We start from the raw sequence: 22050 nt of genomic DNA, 5'->3' as shown, positions 1-22050 counted from the left end.
TATGTGTAAAATGGCATCCTCTCCAGGAAAAAATCTCAGAGTCTTCTACCACATGAGAGAATGGCATTTTCCAACTCCAGCCCCTTCTAGTCATCCTGTCTCACCTAAATGAGAAAAGCTAAGAAATACCTAAGAACGTCACAGCCCAGGGACACAGATGCTTAAGTCACACAAGGCTGTGACTTAATCATAAGAGTATAGAATGTTTCCCCTCTTCCATACTTTAACACACCAATAGGGCTCCAGTATAATAGTAGATTACATTTGAAAGAGCTGCAAGACACAAACTCCAACTAAGGAAGAGTTCTTTGAGATGCCCAAAAAGACAGGGGAGGAAAAACACAAGGATATTAGAGGAATTTGATGGCTCTGCCATCTAAAGATTCAGCAAACATTAAACACAGACCAACTTCTGACCAAATTAACATAAAACCTCACACTAAAAGCCTATTTATTTGAGTTCTTATTACTCGATACATCATGTCTAGTTTTCAACACAAAATTAAAAGGCACACTAAAAGGAAGTTTGAAGAGAAAAAGCAAACATTAGAATCAGATTCAAATCAGATTTTGGAGTGATCATAGCCAGAAGACCTTCTCTGGAAGAAACGTTAAAAGAGGTTCTTCAAGAAGAAGGAAATGATACAGGTCAGAAACTCAGTTCTACATAAAGAAAGGAAGCGTATCAGAGACGGAACAAGAAAAGGTAAAAGAAAATCATTAATTTTTCTTATTCTTAATTAATCTAAAATATAAATATTTAATAACAGTAACAAGGTATTGAGTGATTATAGCATATGGAAAAGAGAAATGAATGACAGTGATGCCATCAGGGACAGGAGGGATGAACTGAGAATATTCTTTTATGAAATATTTTATGAACTACACAGGAAGCAATGTAGTATCATATGAAGGTGGACTTAGATTAGTATAAGATGTATATTGCAAACTCTAGGGCAATTGCTTAAAAAACAAAGTTTTAGTATAATTGACAGACTAAGAGATAAAATGCTCAAAAAACCAGAAAAGAAAGAGAAAAGGGGAGGGGGAGGGAAGCAAACACAAGGATCAGAAAACAAACATGAAAGATATGAATCCAACTATATCAATAATCACTTTAAATGTGAATGGTCCAAATATACCAATTAAAAAATATTGTCAGAGTGGATGAAAAACCAAGACTCAACTATATGTTGCCTACAGGAAACACGCTTTAAATATAAAGACACAGGTTAAAAGTTAAGGGATAAAGAAATACCATGCTAAAAGAAGTGAAAAGAAAGCTGGAGTAGCTATATTAATTTCAGACAAAGCAGACTTCAGAATAAGGGAAATCATGAGGTATAAAGATTGGCATAATGGTAAAGGGGTTAATTTTCCAAGAAAACATAACAATCCTTTGTGTATATACACTTAATAACAGAGTATCAAAATATGGAGCCCAAAACTGATAGAACTTGAAGGAATTCAAAATCCACAGATCCACTAATATAGTTGGAGATTTCAACACCCCTTTTTCATTAATTGATGTATCAAGCAAGCAGAAAATCAGTAAGTTGACCTGAACAGCAGTAACAATCAGCTTCATCTAATTGACATTTATAAAACAGTCCATCCAACAACATTAAAATGTACCCTCTTCTCAAGCTCATATGAAACATTCACCAGATAGACTACATTCTGGACCATAAAACACACCTTGACAAATTTATAAGAATAGAAATCATACCAAGCATGTTCTTAGATTACAATGGAATTATCAGAAATCAATAATAGAAAAAGCTGGAAAAACTCAAAATATTTTGAAATTAAACAACATACTTCTAATAACACCTGGGTCGAAAAAGAAGCCTCAAGAGAAGTTTAAAATATCTTAAATAAAATACAACCTATCAAAACTTGAAGATACAGCAAAAACAGTACTTCGAGGAAAATGTAGAGCACTGAATGAATATATCAGAAGAGAAGAAACATCAAAAATCTAAGCTTCCACTTTAGAAAACTGAAGAAGAAGAGCAATTTAAACTTCCTGCAAGCAGAAAAAAATAGTAATAATAAAAATTAGAGCAGAGAGCAATGAAAGTGGAAAGAGGAAAACAACAGAGAAAATTAATAAAAACCAAAAGTTGGTAACCTCTAGCCAGATTAACCAAAAAGAGAGACAGAGACAGAGTCAGAGAGACAGAAAGATAAAGAAAGAGAAGGCACAAATTAATGAGGGGTCATGACTACTGATTCCCACAGACATTAAAAAAATAATGAAGGAATAATATGAACAACTCCATAGCCCCAAATTTGAAAACAAAGATGAAATGAACCACTTCTTTGAAACACACAAACTACCAAAACTCATACAAGCTGCCATGGACTCCCAGGGCCTCTACCCACCAGCTTCAGCACACCAAAGCTAGACCTCTAAGTACTCATCTCTTTGGGAGCCTATAATATAAGTACCCTCAAACCCCTGAGTCTCTCACCCCATCAATCAATCCAGTTCTCTTCTGATTCCTTTCAAAAAACTATCAGAAAGTACAACTCCCTCGGAAATGCAACACATCTTGGCAACAACTCAAGTCTAAGAAGAATCTACGGGGAACTGCTGGAAATAACTGTTTCTTGGCAATCTTGTGGCCATCCAAACCCACCACCATATCTCATGTCCCTGATACCCTCTTTTATCACCTATCCACCATTTATCCTTCTGCTATGTCTTCATCCCCATACTGTCCTGTGCTTCCTCTTCCTAATTTACCCTCCACCTGCTCCTCCTTCTAAACCTTTCTGCCATGACTTTTGGAAATGAGACTTCAAGTTTAATAAATCCTTCTACATCTTTGAATTCTTCACAAAAATTTCCTCCATCTTCTATGCCTTAACTTCGCTTTCCCCACCTCGCCCCCACAACTGCCAAAAGATATTACCACCGCTTCTCTTTATAAACCTTAAGACTTTTAGTAAATATTACATAATATTATATAGTACTTTGTTTTCATCTATTTCACTTATCACCATATCTAGTAAGCATGATGAGTCAGTAAACCAAATGGATACCATTTTCAAAGGAATAACTGACAGCAGTCTTGAAGGAACAAACACTGTGGCAACACTTAACAGTATTATAAGGTATTTCAAAATTTAGTTCTAAAATTTAACAGATACAGTACATACAATTTAGTGAAAGTTACCCATTTCCAAAATACAGGTATTTTTTTCTCCTTGATTTGTACAACAAATAATCTACTTTAGTTTTTAATTATATATACAAATGAATTAAATCATATAGATTATACAATAGTCGTAACAACATATACTGTACTTTGCTGTGTAAGTACAACCTGTAAGAAGGAACACTAATGCAAGAGAGGTCTGTAAATATAATAAGTTATAAGTTGACAAATATCCAATGAAAAAATTCATGGTAAAAGACAGCAGAGAGTCTCAGGGAGTCCAACTTTGAGATATGCTCTCTCCCCAGTTGTCATACTGGCACCACAGGCTTTTGTTGGTGGTTAACAGGGTGGCTCATCTGTGTGGGGCACTGGTACACAATAGTAGTTATGTTCTACCTCACAAATGAGTACACTTCATTGAGTTTATACTCAGTAGGGCAGTGTTTGCAAACCACTTAGATTCCAGGACGGAAAGAGCTACAAAAATGAAACATCCAGTCCTTCTCTGAGGCTTGTTATTAGCCTCTGTTAGCCACAGGTTACAGGGCACTAAACACTATGTACTGTGTGTTTGCTTGTAACCACTATGAAAAATAGCCTATAACATCTTTCTGAAGACTCCTAGAAAATTTTAAGTTAATTTAAACTCTGGGAATTTAACTGGGACATACTTCAATTCTTAGAACTAGTTTCTGACAAAATACCTCACTAATTCTTTCTTCGGTGTCTATTCAATATTGTTTCAACCAACACTATTCAATATACTATCACTAAAATTTAATGCAACTGGTGGGGAAAAAGTGAAGAGGGTAAAATAGTCAGTTTTATTTGAAGCTAAGTTAATTCCAGCCTACAAATAAGCTTCTTCCTGGATAAGAAATGCTTTAGAAAAATGAATTCACATAGCTTAATAGCCCAGATATGTGTAAGATAATTCTTTCCATACACATTACATAAGTTAGAGAACCTAAAACAAAATCCTAAATAAGACATTATACTGATGTCCTCAAAACAGCTTGTCAAAACACTTCTCAAAGATTTCTGTCATGTAGCATGTGCACAAAAATCCAAAGTATTCGTGAGATGGGCAATGTACAGCATCTACAACAACTCTAGAAACAGTATAGATCCACTTTGAAGAATAGTTATGTAATTATATAAAATTATTAAAAGCTATTAAAATGTTTATGAAAGCACTGTTTTTTTAAAAGTAACGTTTCTCCCAATTTATGGTAGTGAACTGTAGTCTGAGCTTCTCTGGCCTGGGTAAAAAATTTACATGTATTTTAACAAAAGAAACTAGTGGCAAATGTACTTAACTGCATTTTACATAGCATTTAATTTAGAATCTCTGGAAAGCAGAGAAAATTTATGACAACTCATTTTATCATCTCAAAATTCCTACTTTCCTGGGACAATTTCATGAAAATGTTCATGAAATTCCTAGAAATACTTTATTACATTGTTTTTTAATAAAACAGGGTATATGATTTACAGAGATTGTAAAGTATAAACAATGTAAGACACTGTCAAAAGAGAAAAAAATCAACATGTACCTTCGAAACAGAAATCTCATGTGACATTCTCTTTCTCCCAAGATGTGAAGTACATTAGAAAAGAACAGACATTTCACTAAACTCAAGTATCCTCAAAAATGATGGAATTTTTTTAAATTTCTACAAATTTGCCCATTAATGTCTGCTGACTTTAAGCAGCTATGTAATAGCATAAAACATACACTGTAAAGAAATGATTTGACAGGATGGTCACACAACATTATGAATGTACTATATACCACTGGTTATATACTGTAAAAATTGTTAATTTTATATTATGTGACTGTCATATCAACACTAATTTTTATATAATAATTTTATATTAATAAATTTAAATTTTCTATAAATCAAACAATAAATTTTTTAATGATTTAAAGTAAGGTAAAATTAAGAGTCTAACCCATAAACATTACATTCCCCTAATTTTTAAGTGAAAAAAATGTATTAATTGAATGTTTTATTATTATTTACTCTGAAATGCATAAAAACTTCCCATTCTCCACTAACTTTAGATATATCTATAAACCATAAAAAGCTAATCTATTTGACATTCAGAGTCAAATATCATTAGAAGCTTGACTAATCTAGTTTTCATTTTTTTTAAATCCAGTATGTGTCTATGAAGATAGATTTTAATGGAGCAAAGAGGAAAGAGATTGTTATTTTCAAATCCCATTTTACCAACTAGGTGAATGAAACAAGGACTGTGGCTTCCCACAAATCTCTGTCCAGCAACTTTTCTTTAGCTTAATATCTACTTTAAACATAATCAGTTTAAAACAGAAACAAACAACAATGAAAAAGCCAGACACAAAAACCTGAGAAATATTTTTTACGAGAAAAATGAACAGTCATAAAATATTAAGTCATATGGTCACAACTGAAAATGTTAAGTGAGCAGAAATATTTTCCAGGAGACAAAGAACAATGTAGAAGAAGAGGCAAAGAAGGTTCTCAGAGCCCAGTCTATATATCAATAACGCAAAAAACAAAACCCTAGGGCCTTTATACATGATTAAGAACCATATGAGCCTCATCCTTCTCTGAATATTTTATAATTCAGAATCTATTTTCCACCCAAAATTAAGGCAATGGTATTTGTTAAGTATCAAACTTCATACAGCAGAGTGCTTAATATTCTGTCTTCATCTTCTAGATTCATTTCTTATGAGCAACCCAGCTCCACATAACCATGTTATGATTCTCAACTTAAAATATCGAACTCCAATAAAAAACTAAGTGAGGATTATGAATATTATCCCCCCAATACCTCATGATCATATGAAAGATACACACTAACTCAAAGTAGAAAAGCAAAAATAAACACCATGTCAGTAATTAATTTGTTAAGTATATTACTACTATGTATATTTTCTATTTGTATAATTTAATTTTAAAACTTATAAATTATGTCTATATAAGCTAATATACCAAAGAATTTTTGTTATATAATCATTCAAGTGGTTTTCTTACTCTACATAGATTTTCTTCTGAAAAGACACCACACATGAGTATCAATGTTAAAATGCTGTATGTGCTTCATATATATAATTAGTCATATTTAGCTTTCTGATACAATATATTGATATATCTGTTAAATCTGAAGAACTATAAATATTTAATAGACTAATTCATGGCACAAAAATATATAGGCATATATGTATGCTTTTTGTCCTTACAACTTAAAATGAAATTAAATTTTCCTCTCTAATATTTATCATTCAATTTATGTATTCTGTAAGTCGTCCATAGAACCAAATCAGTTACTAAATATCAAAATATCATTTATCACTGCATGTATTCAACTGCTGACAATAACAGTATTAGTAATATAAGTAGCATATGAAAGCTATTAGAGTCATCCAGTTCCCTGACCCAAATCATTCCAAGCATGATTTTGGGGGAGGATGAAATCAAAGGATTAGCACAAATGTAAAATCAGTCTCCTTACATATCAGATAAAAATCAAGGTAGAAAGAGCATGTATGTGTGTGTGTACCTGCTTGTGTGTTTGTAAGGAGAGTATCTTCAGTACTGGAATAATCATACAATTTGTTTCATACCTGTGCTCCATAGATATATTTATCCAACATCTTGCCTCCTATTGTCTGCCCTCCTATGTCCCAAACTTGAAGAGTAACATTCAAGTTTCCTAGAGTACAAAAAAATGAATATAAAACTAAGAATACAAAAAAAGTTAAGGAACAATATAACAATTGAATACAGTTTCACAGAACATTAAGTCACAGTGATAAACTCTGAACCTAATTTGTCTTTTATTCAGCATGTTCACATGGTCACATATTTGGAATTGTGAAATAATGTTGTCAAAAGAGATAACAGTGGGAAATTTAGATTTACACTTTACCCCATTTCCATGAAACCACATTTATAATCACCTTCAAAACAGAAGAAAATAAAAAAAGCTTTAATTCACAAACTTCTTAAACCTTAAAGAATTTCTTTTCTTAAACAGGGCATAAAATAAAGCACTTATATGTGGAATAAGATATATAATTTAAAAATTAAAAGTGGGCTTCCCTGGTGGCGCAGTGGTTGAGAGTCCGCCTGCCGATGCAGGGGACACGGGTTCGTGCCGCGGTCCGGGAAGATCCCACGTGCCGCGGAGCGGCTGGGCCCGTAAGCCATGGCCGCTGGGCCTGCGCGTCCGGAGCCTGTGCTCCGCAGTGGGAGGGGCCGCAGCAGTGAGAGGCCCGCGTACCGCAAAAAAAAAAAAAAAAAAAAAAAATTAAAAGTGAACTTTATATACTAATGTACCTTATTACACATAATGAATTTTCCTATAAGTTCTAAACTCCATAGGTTCTAAAACTCACAGATTACTAATAGACTACAAAAATGGTCCCCCAGTTTCAACTTCAATGAATTTTTAAATTTGAATGTCAGCTACTATATACAATAGTGAACATAATTTTAAAATTATATGTTTTGAAATTTAACCTATAAAATATGAACATTTTGACAGCCCTCTTCAGAACTGATGTAGGTTACATACCCAGTATATCACTAAATGTTATGATGCATTTATACCTGTTCAAAGCGTTCCACTGAAACAAATTATAATATGTGCTTCAAAGCCCTCATAAAATAGTCTAACAAATCTCTTCCCCATACAAACATATAAAAGCATTCTAAAATACTAAAGGGCAATCTTTAAAATTCTTTTGTCCATTTTGCAAAATATTTACTTGTTAAAAAAATTATGTTATTCTCTATTATCAATGCAATTACAAAATTTAAAGATCAAGTTCGATATGCTTTACAGTTTAACATTTCAAACTATTTCTCCTAATAAAATTATGCAGCTTTCTCCCAAAGGCAGACAAAATCTCAACTAGTACCTTCAAAATGAGCTCCCACACCAAAAATGTATCTTTCTGAATGATTTGCAAATCAGGAAAACTCAAAAACTTAGACACTAAGAAACTAGTCTCACTTCAAATACAAACCAGAAAAGGATTATATAGATATGAATTTTTATGCCAATGCAAAACACTAAAACTGGAGAATGTTAGTCACACCATTCAACGTTGCAACTGAAAAGAAAGTACGACACTGGATTAAGCAGCCAAGTTTTACCCTTAACTCTAAGTCTTGTTGGGTCTGTATTACAATCTTTCCATTATTTGGATGTAGGTCTGTTCCATCTGCCAACCTGCAGAGGATTTACATGAGTAACTTCCATTAGCATTAATGAGAGCTACTAAAGTTCATTACCCGTCATCATTCCCAAATATACACACTTTCAACGCTCACAGAGTAATGACCGAAATGTTCTTAAAGGTCTATGAATAAAAAAATCAAAACGTCACAGACTAATACTTACGCAACAACTTATGTGAACCCAATATCTTAAAAATCTAAATTTTTCGATACTCAAAATTCACTCTCCTACAATGCTGTCTCAAATTAAGCAGGTGAGAAGGGGCTAGTCGACACTATAAGTATATCAAATAGTTTCAGAAGCCCCTAGATAAACAGGCAGTACTCTGTTCATTTTACTCTCAAAATTCTTGTTATTTGTTTACTAAAAAAAACAGTACTCAACAATATTAACTTTTTTAAGTAAGATTTTAGGCAACACTTAATAAAGGGCATTTAATCCCATTTTCTTCAAGGTCAATAAATCCTATCACTTAACTTCATATCAAGAAATATGAAGCTTTTTTCCTTTAATTTCTGATATTTACTTATGATATTTAGATCCTATCCTATCTGTAACTTTAGAAACATGATCTTCATTACATGTTTTCAAATTCTGACTACATCATTTCAAGACTGACTCTAAATCGTTTATAACTATCTCCCACCTGAGAGGTTTATATTTGTGTGCTGAGGATTTTTTAAATCCATACTTTTCCAAATAAACACTGTTTGTTGTTCTTGGCTTGTTTTTCTTTAATACACATATTCTAGTGCCTCAGATAAAAATAGCTATGCACTACTAATAACCCACTAATACACAATGCTAGCCAAAAAATAAACTTTTGCTATCGTTATAGCTACAACAAATGATATTGACTTCATAGTTATTTCATGTATCTAGAAAAGTATTTTTAACTTCCACATGTGAATTTTAGGCTTATTAACACATAAAAATAAAAATAAATGGGAGTTTCCTATTTGGGAAACAAAATAATATAGAATTCAAATTAATATTCCTTTTAGTTTTTGCAAGCAAAAACATATGAAGGCTTCCAGTATATTTTCAAAATGACATGCCTATAAAGCTATGTAAGAATTTTCAAATAATCAACATTGAAAAATTTTTAAAAACCAAGAATCCATCTAATATAAATTTGTAACTAATAAAGAATGTTAAGGAGGAAACTGTCAGCAATCTAATCCCAAATGCAAAATACTAGAAAATTCCTGCTCTTCTGTAAGCAATGACATTTAACTAGGGAAAAAAATAAATAAATGAGGTGACAAAATACAGGTAAGTTGCTTTTGGTATGAATCAAAGCCACCAAGAGGATTCAACAGTGACCTTGTAAAAGTACACTTGGTGCCTTGGTTAACCTTACTTAAAGTGCTGCATAGTCAAGATGGAACTAAAAACACAAGTCTGCCCACTTCTTGTACTAAAGACTTAGAAATCCTTTTCACAGTAGAACACTGTTTACTGACTGTACCCACAAGCTTCCTGAAAGTATTTTGACTAAGGCTCTTAAGAAGCTCTATCAGCAGAATCTCTGACTAACAGATACACTATTTTAAGCAGTAAAATCTGCACAGTGGTTGCATCCAGACTATACAGCATACCAGATCATGAAATATACTAACATGGATGAGTATTTGCAGAGTAATGACCTTGAAAACTTGCATGAAGAGAATGTCAATAGATGAACAGGAGGTATTACACCTCTAACAATCTGAATGGACAGAAGACTTACTAGAATACTAACAAATATTAGATTTGCCTCCTATGCTGCTGTACCATAAATTCAATTAATGCTGCCTGTAATGTTTTAGCAAATGATATAAATATTAATCCTTGGACACAATGAATTAAAGTTAAAGTATATAAAGGGTATAATATAAACCTTTTAATTTATTAACCTCATTTCTTAATGTACCTATTAATATAAAATCAAGTTACATTAAAAATTTTTTTCTTACTGAAATTTCTACCACAATTTTGAGTCAATTAAATAGAATAAAACCAACTGCCGTTTTATAAAAAAAGATATTTTTCTGGAACTCTGTCCATCAAAATAAAACCTTAATCAGGAAAATTAAAATATATATTCATTAAGAGTATATATTTCCTAATGTTATTTTTAACCTAAGTACTTTCTAACTCTAAAATATATTATAAATTTGGATTTCAAAAATACCAAATATTTTTTACAAAGTCATCAAAATTTAAAAATCAGTATTGTGCAAAAAATCAGAAATTATCATATATATTACATATATAAAATGTCCAAAACCAGTCTTAAAATGTTTTTAATGTTTGCATAGATGCTTGCTCCTTTAAGTCTTTGAACTGAAAAATCAGAAAAATTAAACAATATTAATAACATAGAAAGTCAGTGCTTTTGCTAATTATCATCGAAAACAAAACAGTCAGTAATTAAATACACTTTGAGGCTCTCTGTGTACAACTGGCATCTCTGAAAAAACTGTTGCAAAATAAGTTTTCAGTATGTATATTATGGGATTTGTACATGTATTCTACTAGTGACTGTTGTAAATATTCTGAAAGCAGTATTAACCTATCCATAAGAGTGAGAATAATAAAAATGAGATTTTCAGTTTTGAATACATTAAAAGAAAATACAAATGAAACAAAATACACGTTTCTCATTAAACCTCTTTATGAATAATAACTTAGTAATGGCAAACTGGAATTCTTTTCTCAAGCTATATCTTCTAATTTATTTTTCACTGGTAGCCGAATACCAACCATCACAAAATATAAGAGAGTATATTACTAGTGAGATATGCAGAATACCTTCAATTACCAAGAGTTTTCATTAGCTGTTCTAAAACATTCATAGAGTTGTCTGATAGATGGAGCATTTGAGAGGTTAACATTTTCAAAAATATCATAATTTATTAAACCGTTTCCCACTATATCACTCACGTTCCAGTATATGAATCTGACACTACACTTGCAACTGTTTTTATTCAAATGTGTTTCCTCAGAGAGGAGAAAGATGGACTAGTTTATGAAGTCAATCAAGATAAACTGCTTTTAATAAAATATTTTAAACATATAATTTAAGCACAAGTGAATAGACAGAGCATTTTAAAGCCCCAATTGTTCAGAAACTAACTTAAAACAGAAACCACTCTTTTTTTGTTATTATTTCCCTGTATTTCCCACAAAATGTGCTGCAACTGGCATCTAAATAGTTTCTTTGCATGGTGAACTGAAACATCTTGAATGCTCAAACTGTATTTTTATGAGTGCCTAGGGACCCTAAATTTTAGTGGTCTATTAAATGCCAGCAATTTCATGCTGCCTTGCATAAAACAGCATTCACATATTAGAGCACAGAAGTTCCATAGCTACATTATACTTCTGTTCCAACTTTCTCTCAAACAAAAAACTGAAGCAGAGGTTAATCAAAATAATATTTAAAAAAATAATCCTTTCCAGTCTTCTCACATTTAGTTCATACAATACCTGTTGATAATTACATGGCATTTGATTTTGTTTTTAACTTTAGAATTTTATAAGCAACTATTGTTTATCCACAAGAAATGTGCAGTGGTCAGAAACACTGGGAGAGTGGGGAGGATATAAACTTTTTCCTTACACACATGGACAGTATGTCTTCATGGTAGATGCTGATGAAAGTTAACCTCCCTAAGATAGATTTACTGATTATATATATTTTCACATACAAACAGCCCCAAAATTTATTTTACACATTTCTGCTTATGTCCCTTATTGTCAGATATGGACAATTTTCTATGTTAATACATTTTAGTCTCTTACCTGGTAACATTATTCTTCTCAAAAAGAAATCCAGTCCTATAGTTTGTTTGTACTGTTTCCCAAAAGTTTCTTGAGCAAAACACGTAGCTAAGGAGGTCTAAAAAATTGATGCACAGAATATCAAAATTAATGTCTTTGTTTTAGAAATGTAAACATAAAATCACTACTAAATCTTATTAAGTAATCTTAATATTTATACTCCCATTAATCCATCAAGCAACTTTAAGCAGTTCTAATCAGTTACAAGGGGAAGAGGGACTTAACATTCCACCAGGTAAATTTCACTTGCCAACCAGCTATCAGTGGCAACAACAGACTAATCAGCTAAATCTCTTTCAATCCCCTGATTGTCAAGCTCCCTACACCTTGCTGGAAATTCGAATTTGAGAATTATCAACAGAAAAAACTAAACCAACATGATTAAAGATCTGAATCTTATATGTCCCTATATATCAGTTCAATACAACTTTCAGAGATGTTTCATTTCTGAGGTTAAACATCTGAGTAGTTTGTGCCCTCAGCCAATAAGAAGTAGAACTAATTAAGGAGAGGAAAGCCCATTTATAGAATTTCCTTTCTTTTCTCCCCCCACAAGAAACATGTCTAATTTTTCTCTATATTAAAAATGTTGTACTTCCCTGGTGGCGCAGTGGTTGGGAATCCGCCTGCCAGTGCAGGGGACACGGGTTCGAGCCCTGGTCCGGGAAGATCCCACATGCCATGGAGCAACTAAGCCCGTGCACCACAACTACTGCGCCTGCTCTCTAGAGCCCGCGTGCCACAACTAGTGAGCCCACGCGCCTACAGTCCGTGCTCTGCAACAAGAGAAGCCACCGCACCACAACAAAGACCCAACACAGCCAAAAATTAAATATAAATAAATAAATTTATTTTTAAAATTTGTTAAATGAAAATTATTCTATAGAATGACTGATAATATTTATCTTTTAAATTAAGAAGTTGATATTTTTAATATTAAGCAGACAAAAATAAATATAGTCCATCCAAGAACCATAAAGCTTAAAAGTCACAAGAATATTATAACCAGAACAAATATATATATACATTTTTTAAATAACAACTCTAAGTTACATTCAAAACTCTAGAGTTTCTTTAGGATACCATTTCTTACCAAAGCAAAAGAATAATCGAGTAACAACTGAAATAACTCAATAACTCAAAAGCTTCTTAAACATTTTAAATGTATTATTTATTTATTTGTAGACTTCCCCAAAAAGAAGAGAAAGGGAGTTTCATGAAGCTTTTATGCTCTTCAAGACAGATTCCTAAAGTTAAGGAAAAATAGCTCTTTCTTATTTTGAAAGTTAAAATTAGATGTCAATTCCTAAATAATGAAAACTAAGATAAAATTTCCAAGATAGCTTACTATAATTAATTACAACATAAGTACAGTAGTGCAAAAGAAAACTTGGCCAAACTTCAATTCCTTTAAACAAAAAGACCTAAAATCCCTTTGACATAAGAACCATATTTTTCATATAAATGGCAATTTGCACACACTAACGCCAATTCTTTTAATATTTAAATACTCAGCATTTGTAAGAAATTACTAAAATATTTGGTCAAATATTTATTGAGCACCATAAGAAAGATGTTCTGCTAGACTCTGAGAAATAAACTCACTACACCAAAATGAAAATTCATTTGGCTTCCTTGATAATATAAAAACTAAGAGATTAGGGAAAAAAAAGTAAGCATTCTTTTTTAAATCCTTTTTTCATTTAGCCTTGTTTATGCCATTGAGCTTATTTAACTTAGAGCACAAAATCATCTGTGAAGAGGCTCAGAGTTCTAGAGAAAAATAATTAACACTACTTATACTATTACAGATATTTCAAAATGTTTAATATATGGATGGCTGAAACACCTTTATAAATCTAAGACAAACTCAAGGCACATGTAACTTCAGCTTAGTGTTTCTTTTCCTAAAAATCGGACTTCTAGATTTTGAAAGTCTCACACTTTTGAGGCAAACATAAAGCTAGAATTTTCAATTGGAATAGAGTACAATCTGTCAAAAGTATAGGTCATTGCAAACAAAGAATATTAAAATGGGTTCTTATACCATCTCCAGACATCTCACTATAAAAATTAATCAGAGAATCAACTGAATCAGTGGGAAGGAGGCACATCCTCTTCAATTATCTAGATATTATGCTATCTTTCTCATTCAATAATTTCTCAGAAGTCATTGTATAAATATCCTTTTTAAACAATTATGAAGAGAACAACCATCTTTCATATCTGTAACTCTTTTTTTCTGATTCTTTATAGTTTTTTTGTTTGGCGAACTTTTGCTAACAATTTTTAACCATACTACATTTACTAATACTGCAAAGACACCATAAAAGAATATTTTGCCTCAAAAAAAAAATCTTAAGAAGTATATAATAAAATCCAAAGTATGACTCAAAACAGGAAAGAAACAGAAACACGTGTTAATAGCAAAAGGAGCTAAATTTCTCTTGAATAAACTGTTAGTGGTCATCTCAATATTCTATTGCTTTTGTAAGGGTGTATAAAAATGCCCTGAGTTAGAACTAGCAAGAAAAACTGATACTAGAAAAAATGGCCAGGAGTTAAATCAGGATACAAGTAAGAATGAAAGAGAGGCTGAATTCATAATAGAAAAGAACAGTAAAAGAAACAGAATGGGAATGTTGGTAGCTGCCAATAATACGGCAATAATCTGAAAACTGAACAGGGTATGGAAAAAAACAAAAGTTGATATATGAATAATGAAAAAAGGTTAGATTTCTGATGCTGGTATCCAGAAATTTCTGGCAGAAAACAATCTTTACAATTTTAAAATAGATTAGTCAAGATGACAAAGACTAAATCAGAATGCCATAAACAGTATCACTGTTATCCTTTGAAGCAGAATGATAATCCTAATTCAATAATATAGAAGGAAAAAAGTACGCTTTGTTGTACACTAGATAAAATTTTTGACAGAGATGAAAAATCATAATTATTCACACTAAATTAGTAACAAGAGGAAAATGTATGACAGGCTAGATGAAAAACCTAGATAGAAATTATGAACAAATTTCAACAGAGAAATACATGTATGATAATGGATGAATATTGGGGAAAAAAATTAACAAAAATTTAAAGAATTATGATAGAATGTAAGATAATGGAAAATTTTTGTGTCTTTTTATACATGTATTAGTGTTATAGACAGTCATTATAGTTTTAAACAGGAAATAAATTCAGTTATGAGTTCACCATAAAAAGATTTAGGAAATGAAAAATTAGAAGACATTCAAAAGAAAATACGAATGAGAAAACTATAAAAATAGAACTTAAAATTTTTACTGAATAAGGGTGTTAGAAACAATGCTGATTCATTTAAAACAACTCATCCATTCAAAAAGTTGTTACAAGTGTACAAAAAGTCATATAATTAATACTTTATAAAGAAAAGTGATCCCAAGTTCTTTTCTTCCTCAAAATGTTTAAAAGTAATCAGAGCATATTAAGTTGTTTTTCCTCAATAATAAAAATCAATAACAAAATATCAGGGATGGCAAGAAAGAAATTAACAAGAATCCTCCAAATCCTGCATATGAATGACACCTTTCCCTAGGGCCCTAGGAACTCAAATCTCAGAACGAAAGACAGGAGCAGCTGTGCAGTGCCAACTGCCAGGGAAGATGTATCGAGCAGTCGTCACCATAGGAACCAGGGTCCAAACTACACCAGGAACATGAAAACGTGAAGCCGAAAACGGGAAACTGGTAACAATAATAACCAGCGTTTCTGAAGCCTCTAGTTGAGAAAGCGGATGGAAGAAGAAAGGAGACAAACTCTAACAATATTCCCAGAAACAGTGTTGGCGCCATTGATAGGAGCGACAGGTGTGAAGGTTGGCCAGGCAGAGGCTTTTCACCTTATTTGGGGCGTGGATCAAGAACCCTTTAAGATCTTATGGACCATCTCCAAAGAGCAAGCACCGGGCAATGTTTATTCCACCTCAGGAGCTCCACAACCCTGGGTTAAAGACCTGTGCCTACGAGGTAAGGGGACTGGCTGCCAGATATTCTCACGCACTCACTCTCATTCATTCAACCAACTGTCACTGAAAGACAGACTTTAAGGCAATGATCCCCTCTGTCATGTTAGCAGCTCTGCCCTCAGCAACCAGTCCAGAATAGGAGTTCAATAGATATTTGTTGAATGAATGTTTGTGTTGACAGGTGCTGTGCTGGGAACAGAGATGAACAAATATGATGCTCTAAAAGTGCAACTAACATTTACTGAGTGCACACCATGTTATGAAAGCTTTATGTAGATTTTCATATTTAATGTGGATTTGCACACTTCACCCTTCGAGGAGACCCCTATCAATATACCCATCTTACAGATGAAGTACAAACAGGATAGCAATTTGCCCTCCAATGATCCGACGAGTAAGTGATGGAGCCCCAATTCTCTCACCCAAGGAATCTGATTCCAGCGTCAAGTCCTTGGGAGATTCCAGTACAGTGGAGCCATCAGAAACGGTAAACGGGGGGAAAGGAGCAAAGTGTGACCTGGACTAAAGTAAAAAGAGGTAAGGTGCCTTGGCAGATCCTTGCCAGTCCTCAGAGGCGAGAAGCTGGAAAGCTTCCCAGGGAGATGATACTGGCTCGTGTCTTAAAGTAAGGAGTTCGAGATCCAGGCAGGGGTTAGGCAATGACCTTTTTTTTTTTTTTTTTTAATTTAAGAGGAGCTGGACAGCTCTCGACGGACTTCACCAAGCGCCTATTAGTGTCGAACCCCAGGCCACGACCTCGCGGGCCCAAGCCCAGACGCCCCGGGGCTCGGGGACATAAGGCGACGCCGGGGGGGCGGGGAGGAGGCTGGAGGACGCCAGAGCCGGCCGGGGTTCCTGCAGGCCTGGCACGGCGGGCCCGCTCGAGGACTGACCTTCCCGGAGGTGCCGTCCCCCAGCACGACGATTTTCAGTTGCCGGTCCTGGCTCTCCTCCTCTGAGTCCGACATGGTGTCCCAGGAACCAGGCCCACCTCCCCTCCCTCCCCACCGAGGTAGAAGGAGGAAGGGAAGGAGGGGGGTCTCTGGGGGCGGGGGAGAGGAAGAAGGGCAGCAGTGGGGGCAGCACCCCCCGTCCCGGTGTCTCAGCGGTCGCCGGAGGTATCCGGGCAGAATCACTCGTCAGAAGCCATCTTGCCCGCCTCCCCTACCCCTTGCGCGTTGGCCCCGCCCCCTGAGCGCGACGTCGGGCGCGCTCCCCCGCATCTGTGCCAACCCGCGCAGACCGCTAGCCTTCCTGGCGGGCCGACCCATCCGCAGGCTTGGGAAAAGGAGGCGTTCGAACCGAACAGGCGAGACACTGCGCCACACTCGCAGGGACATTTGGCAAGAGAAAAAAAGATGTGTATAACTTAAGCTAGGTAGAAAAACGGGGTCAGAGTAGCGCGCAGACGTTCTATTAAATTCCCTTGTTTCCATCTCCCCCTGTGAAGGTTCCTGAAGCGAATGGTTTAGCCCGACGAGGAGGGAGGGTGGGGTGACGCCGTGGCCGCGCGCCGCGGTTGCCATGGAAGGCAGGACACATGAGAGGCAGCGGGGCAGGGCCTGCCTCAGGGCGCCGGAGACGCAGGTTGCCAGGCGGAACGAGCTAGAGAGGGGCCTCTGCAGCAGTGTGGGCGCCGGGGTTCGCGCCCCGGGAAGAGCGGCGACTTGGTGGAGGAGGGGGCGGTTGCTAAGGACGTAGCTGCTGCACAGCGAGGCTGCCGGGCGGCGCGAGGCGTGGAACGTAGCTCTGGTGCTGCTTTGTTTCCTCCTCTCAGACCTTGGGTTTCCTCGTCCAAACAGCGGAATCTGATCATTCACGAAGCGCTTAAGCTAGAGCAGCAGTTCTCAAAGTATGATCCAGGGAACCCTGAGGGTTCCAATAAAGTCAAAACTATTTTCCTAATAATTCATTTAATTTTTTTCCTTTCTCTCGTTCATGTTCTCACAAGTATAAGTAGAGGTTTTCCAGAGGATGCATGATGTGTATATCACTCTGACAGCTAAGGGAGCAAACATTTCTCAGTATTCATTTCGATGCAGTAATGAAAGCTACAACTTACATAAACAAAAACTATTTGGGGTACACAATAATTCTTAAGAGTGTAGAGGGGGCCTTGAGCCTCAAAAGTTTGGGAACTGCTGTCCTGGATGGATGATCTCAGTCTAGTAGCGTAGGTAAAAGACATAATTGGAAATTTAAATATAATGAGATAAATTCCACTATATAAATAAATATAAATATATATATTTTTTTTTCTTTCTTTTTTTTTGCGGTACTCGGGCCTCTCACTGTTGTGTCCTCTCCCGTTGCGGAGCACAGGCTCCGGACGCGCAGGCTCAGCGGCCAAGGTTCAAGGGCCCAGCCGCTCTGCGGCATGTAGGGATCTTCCCGGACAGGGGCACGAACCCGTGTTCCCTGCATCGTCAGGCGGACTCTCAACCACTGTGCCACCAGGGAAGCCCAAGTTCCACAATATTAATGCCAGACTACTATATTTGTCTCCTTGTTAATTACTTTTCGTGGATTCACGTTCAATCCTCATGGGAATCCTATAAAGTAGGTAGAATTATGTCATTTTACAGATGAGGAAGCTTAAGTCACAAAAAGCTTAGCTCAGAGGCAATAGTCCTGGAAAGAATATGGGAATTCAAATGGGAAAGCAGTACAGTTTAAAGAAGTACCCATCCCTGGCAGCAGCACTGAAGTTCTAATCACAGACCTGCGCTTATTAGATGTGTGACCTTGAGCCACAATTTCCTTATCTATCAAATAGAGGCACTACCTCCTTCATAGGGTTGAGAATTAAATGAAGTAATCACTGTAAAGTAACATAGCACAATGCCTGGCATATAATAAGCACCCTCATCATCACCATTAGACATGGTCCATATTGGAGCATCACTGCTTTCTACCCAGGTTATCTTAAACAGGATTCCTATGCAGAGCTTCAGTCCCTTCATCTGTAGATAAGGTTATCCACAATAGTCGACACCCAGTTGTTTCCAGTTCTTCCAGTTCCAGTTCTACCAGTTCCCAGTTCTTTCCCTACTCCCCACCACCACCACCATCACCACCACCAACTTTCTACATCACTGGATGTGTTAATGAGAATTAGAAGAAAAAGTTAAGTGAAAGAGCTTTGCAAAGTCCATTGTAAATGTTAGGTTGAGGAATCTGTTTTTAATGAGGACAGATTTAACCCCTTCTTGTCCATGAGGTCAGTTAATGTGGCAGCAATTGGCTTTTCCACTCTTAATGGAAATGGTTATGTGACCCAGTTTGACCAATGAGACAGAAGAGGATGTCCTTTGGGAAACATCTGGGAAAGATTTTCCTCTCTGATTTAAGAAAAGAAGAAAAGAAAGAATACAAGAGATGCAGAAGGAAGGCTCTCCCCCTTCCTTCCTTTGCTGTGATTATTTGGGTGAGGACATAATTCTTGGAGCAGCTACAGCCTTCAACACCCTACCTTCCAGGCTTCTTGTTATGGGGAATAAATCTAAGGTACTTTAGTGATGTATTCCATTACTTGCAGACAAAAACATCCCAATTGGCACAAATATTTGGCTAAAAACTAGGTTTACTTAAGGCCATTTAAGTGACTTCCATGTGTGATTTCAAACTTTGCATTTTGTAATCACCAATTTCCTGGACAACGGCTTTGATGGAGAGACATCATTTATTTGGATATGGATTCATCCCTGAGACAGTATTGCTACATGAAACAAAAAGCCAATTGCGTTCTTTTAATGACCAATATTTTCACATCTATCACAAGATTCCATGTTGAAAATTAGATTTGAAGACTAGGAGCCATATATATATAAATTAAAGAGAAATGGGAATCTTTTTCAGTGGTCTTAAAACTAATACCTTAACAAAGTGCTTAGAAGGAATTCTCTGGCAGTCCAGTGGTTAGGACTTCGCATTCTCACAGCCGAGAGTCCGGGTTCAATCCCTGGTCAGGGAATTAAGATCCCACAAGCTGCGAGATGTGGGGTAAAAAAAAAAAAAAAAAAAAAAAAAAAAAAAACTTAGATAAGAATTCTGGAAATTTCAAAAAGAATTGGGGTTCTTTAGATAGAAAGAAGTAAGATTAGTTACACAAGATAAACCTGTCTGCTATCTGTAAAACCGCCTTCCCACCTAACTTTAAAATATATTTTCTAGTATCCCTAACAGGTGACAAAACAATCTTTGTTGGAATATATCCTGATTCAAGGAGTTTATTCCCTCATGAAGTAACTTGGACTATGGACAGATAGACCTCGTTATTAGAATATTCTTTCTGAAATGAGCTGAAGTCTCTCACTAAAAATTCCAACTAATGGTATTGGATGTGACTTCTGGAATAAAACTGACTCTAAAGGAAGCTCTTCAAATTGATTCCCTATAATTAATGATTGCTTTGACAAATACTAAGTGAATGCCTACTGTGTGCCAGGCATTCTTGCTCCCAACTCTTCTGAGCAATGAGCACACACATACAAGGGCTCTGCTCCCATGGAACTTGCAGTTTGGTGGGGAGGTATAGTAGACTAAAGATATCAGGTCCCAGTCCCTGTTTTCTGTTTGACCCAGACAGGAAAAGAGAAGGCAGTGTGACCACAGAAGCAGAGACTTGAGTGATGGAGCCACATGCCAAGGAATGCTGGCAACCACCGGCAGCTGGAAGAGGCTGGGAATGAATTCTCTCCCTGGAGCCTCCAGAGAGAGTGCAGGCCTGACAACACCTTGACTTCAGTCCAGTGAACACTGATTTAGGGCTTCCAGCCTCCAAAACTGTGAGAGAATAAATTTATGTTGTCTTAAGCACCAAGGTTATGGTCATTTATTACAATGACCACAGGAAACTAACACAAGGAGGAACATAAAAATTTAATAAATCAACAGGAAAATGTCAGATTCAAGTAAAAAAGGTACTAAAACAGCCAATGGTTGGGATAAAGAGTAAAAATATCCAAACATTTTTATTCATCACTAATGAATATGAGAAAATACTAAGTGGATCAGCAAGTAAACTGATTTTAAAAACCATGGATCTCTGCTATCATCTCAACAAATCCAATAGTCATCTGTCAGTTTTCTTTCACTTTTTTCCAATATTTCATAATTTTGAAGATTCAGAGCTTAGGACTAAAATTCTAAGTAAATAGGGATTTGGAAATAAAGATAAAATATGATTAAGATCACTAATTATTAGGGAAATGCAAATCAAAACCACAATGAGATATCACCTCACACCTGTTAGAATGGCTATTATCAAAAAGGGAAGAAATAACAAGTGTTGTTAAGGATGTGGAGAAAAAAAAACCCTCATACATTTTTTTTGTAATAGTTTTGTTGTTAAATTTTTGGTTTTTTTGGCTGCATTGGGTCTTCGTTGTTGGGTGTTCGTTGCTGTGCATGGGCTTTCTCTAGTTGCAGTGAGCGGGGGCTACTCTTCGTTGCGGTGCGTGGACCTCTCACTGTAGTGGCTTCTCCTGCTGCAGATCCAGGGCTCTAGGCGCACGGGCTTCAGCAGTTGTGGCACGTGGGCTCTAGAGCACAGGCTCAGTAGTTGTGGCTCACAGGACTAGTTGCTTGGCGGCACGTGGGATCCTCCCAGACCAGGGCTCGAACCCGTGTCCCCTGCATTTGCAGGCAGACTCTCAACCACTGCGCCACCAGGGAAGTCCTCCTCATACATTTTTTATGGAAATGTAAATTGGTGTGGCCACTATGAAAAACAGTATGGAGATTCCTCAAAAAATTAAGACTAGAAGTACCCAGTTCTGGGTATTTTTTTAATCTTTTTTTTAAATT

At 35.7% G+C, this 22050-nt stretch overlaps 1 protein-coding gene across 2 annotated transcripts in view; it reads right to left on the bottom strand.

The window, feature by feature from the left end:
- RAB28 (RAB28, member RAS oncogene family) overlaps positions 1–17401 on the bottom strand; it is a 92582-nt gene extending 75181 nt beyond the window's left edge. For both annotated transcript variants that reach the window (XM_082653131.1, XM_082653130.1), the window contains exons 1-3: positions 17136–17401; positions 12201–12297; positions 6790–6878 (exon numbers count right to left, since the gene is read on the bottom strand). In XM_082653131.1, the coding sequence (XP_082509257.1) occupies positions 6790–6878; positions 12201–12297; positions 17136–17210 (261 nt within the window). In that variant the 5' untranslated portion in view covers positions 17211–17401. The remainder of the gene's footprint in view (positions 1–6789; positions 6879–12200; positions 12298–17135) is intronic.
- Between the last annotated feature and the right edge of the window lie 4649 nt (positions 17402–22050).

This window comes from Grampus griseus, assembly GCF_964374135.1.
Source record: "Grampus griseus genome assembly, chromosome: 4".
In the NCBI taxonomy this organism is placed as follows: Eukaryota; Metazoa; Chordata; class Mammalia; order Artiodactyla; family Delphinidae; genus Grampus; species Grampus griseus.
This window is presented reverse-complemented; position numbering and strand designations above follow the sequence as displayed.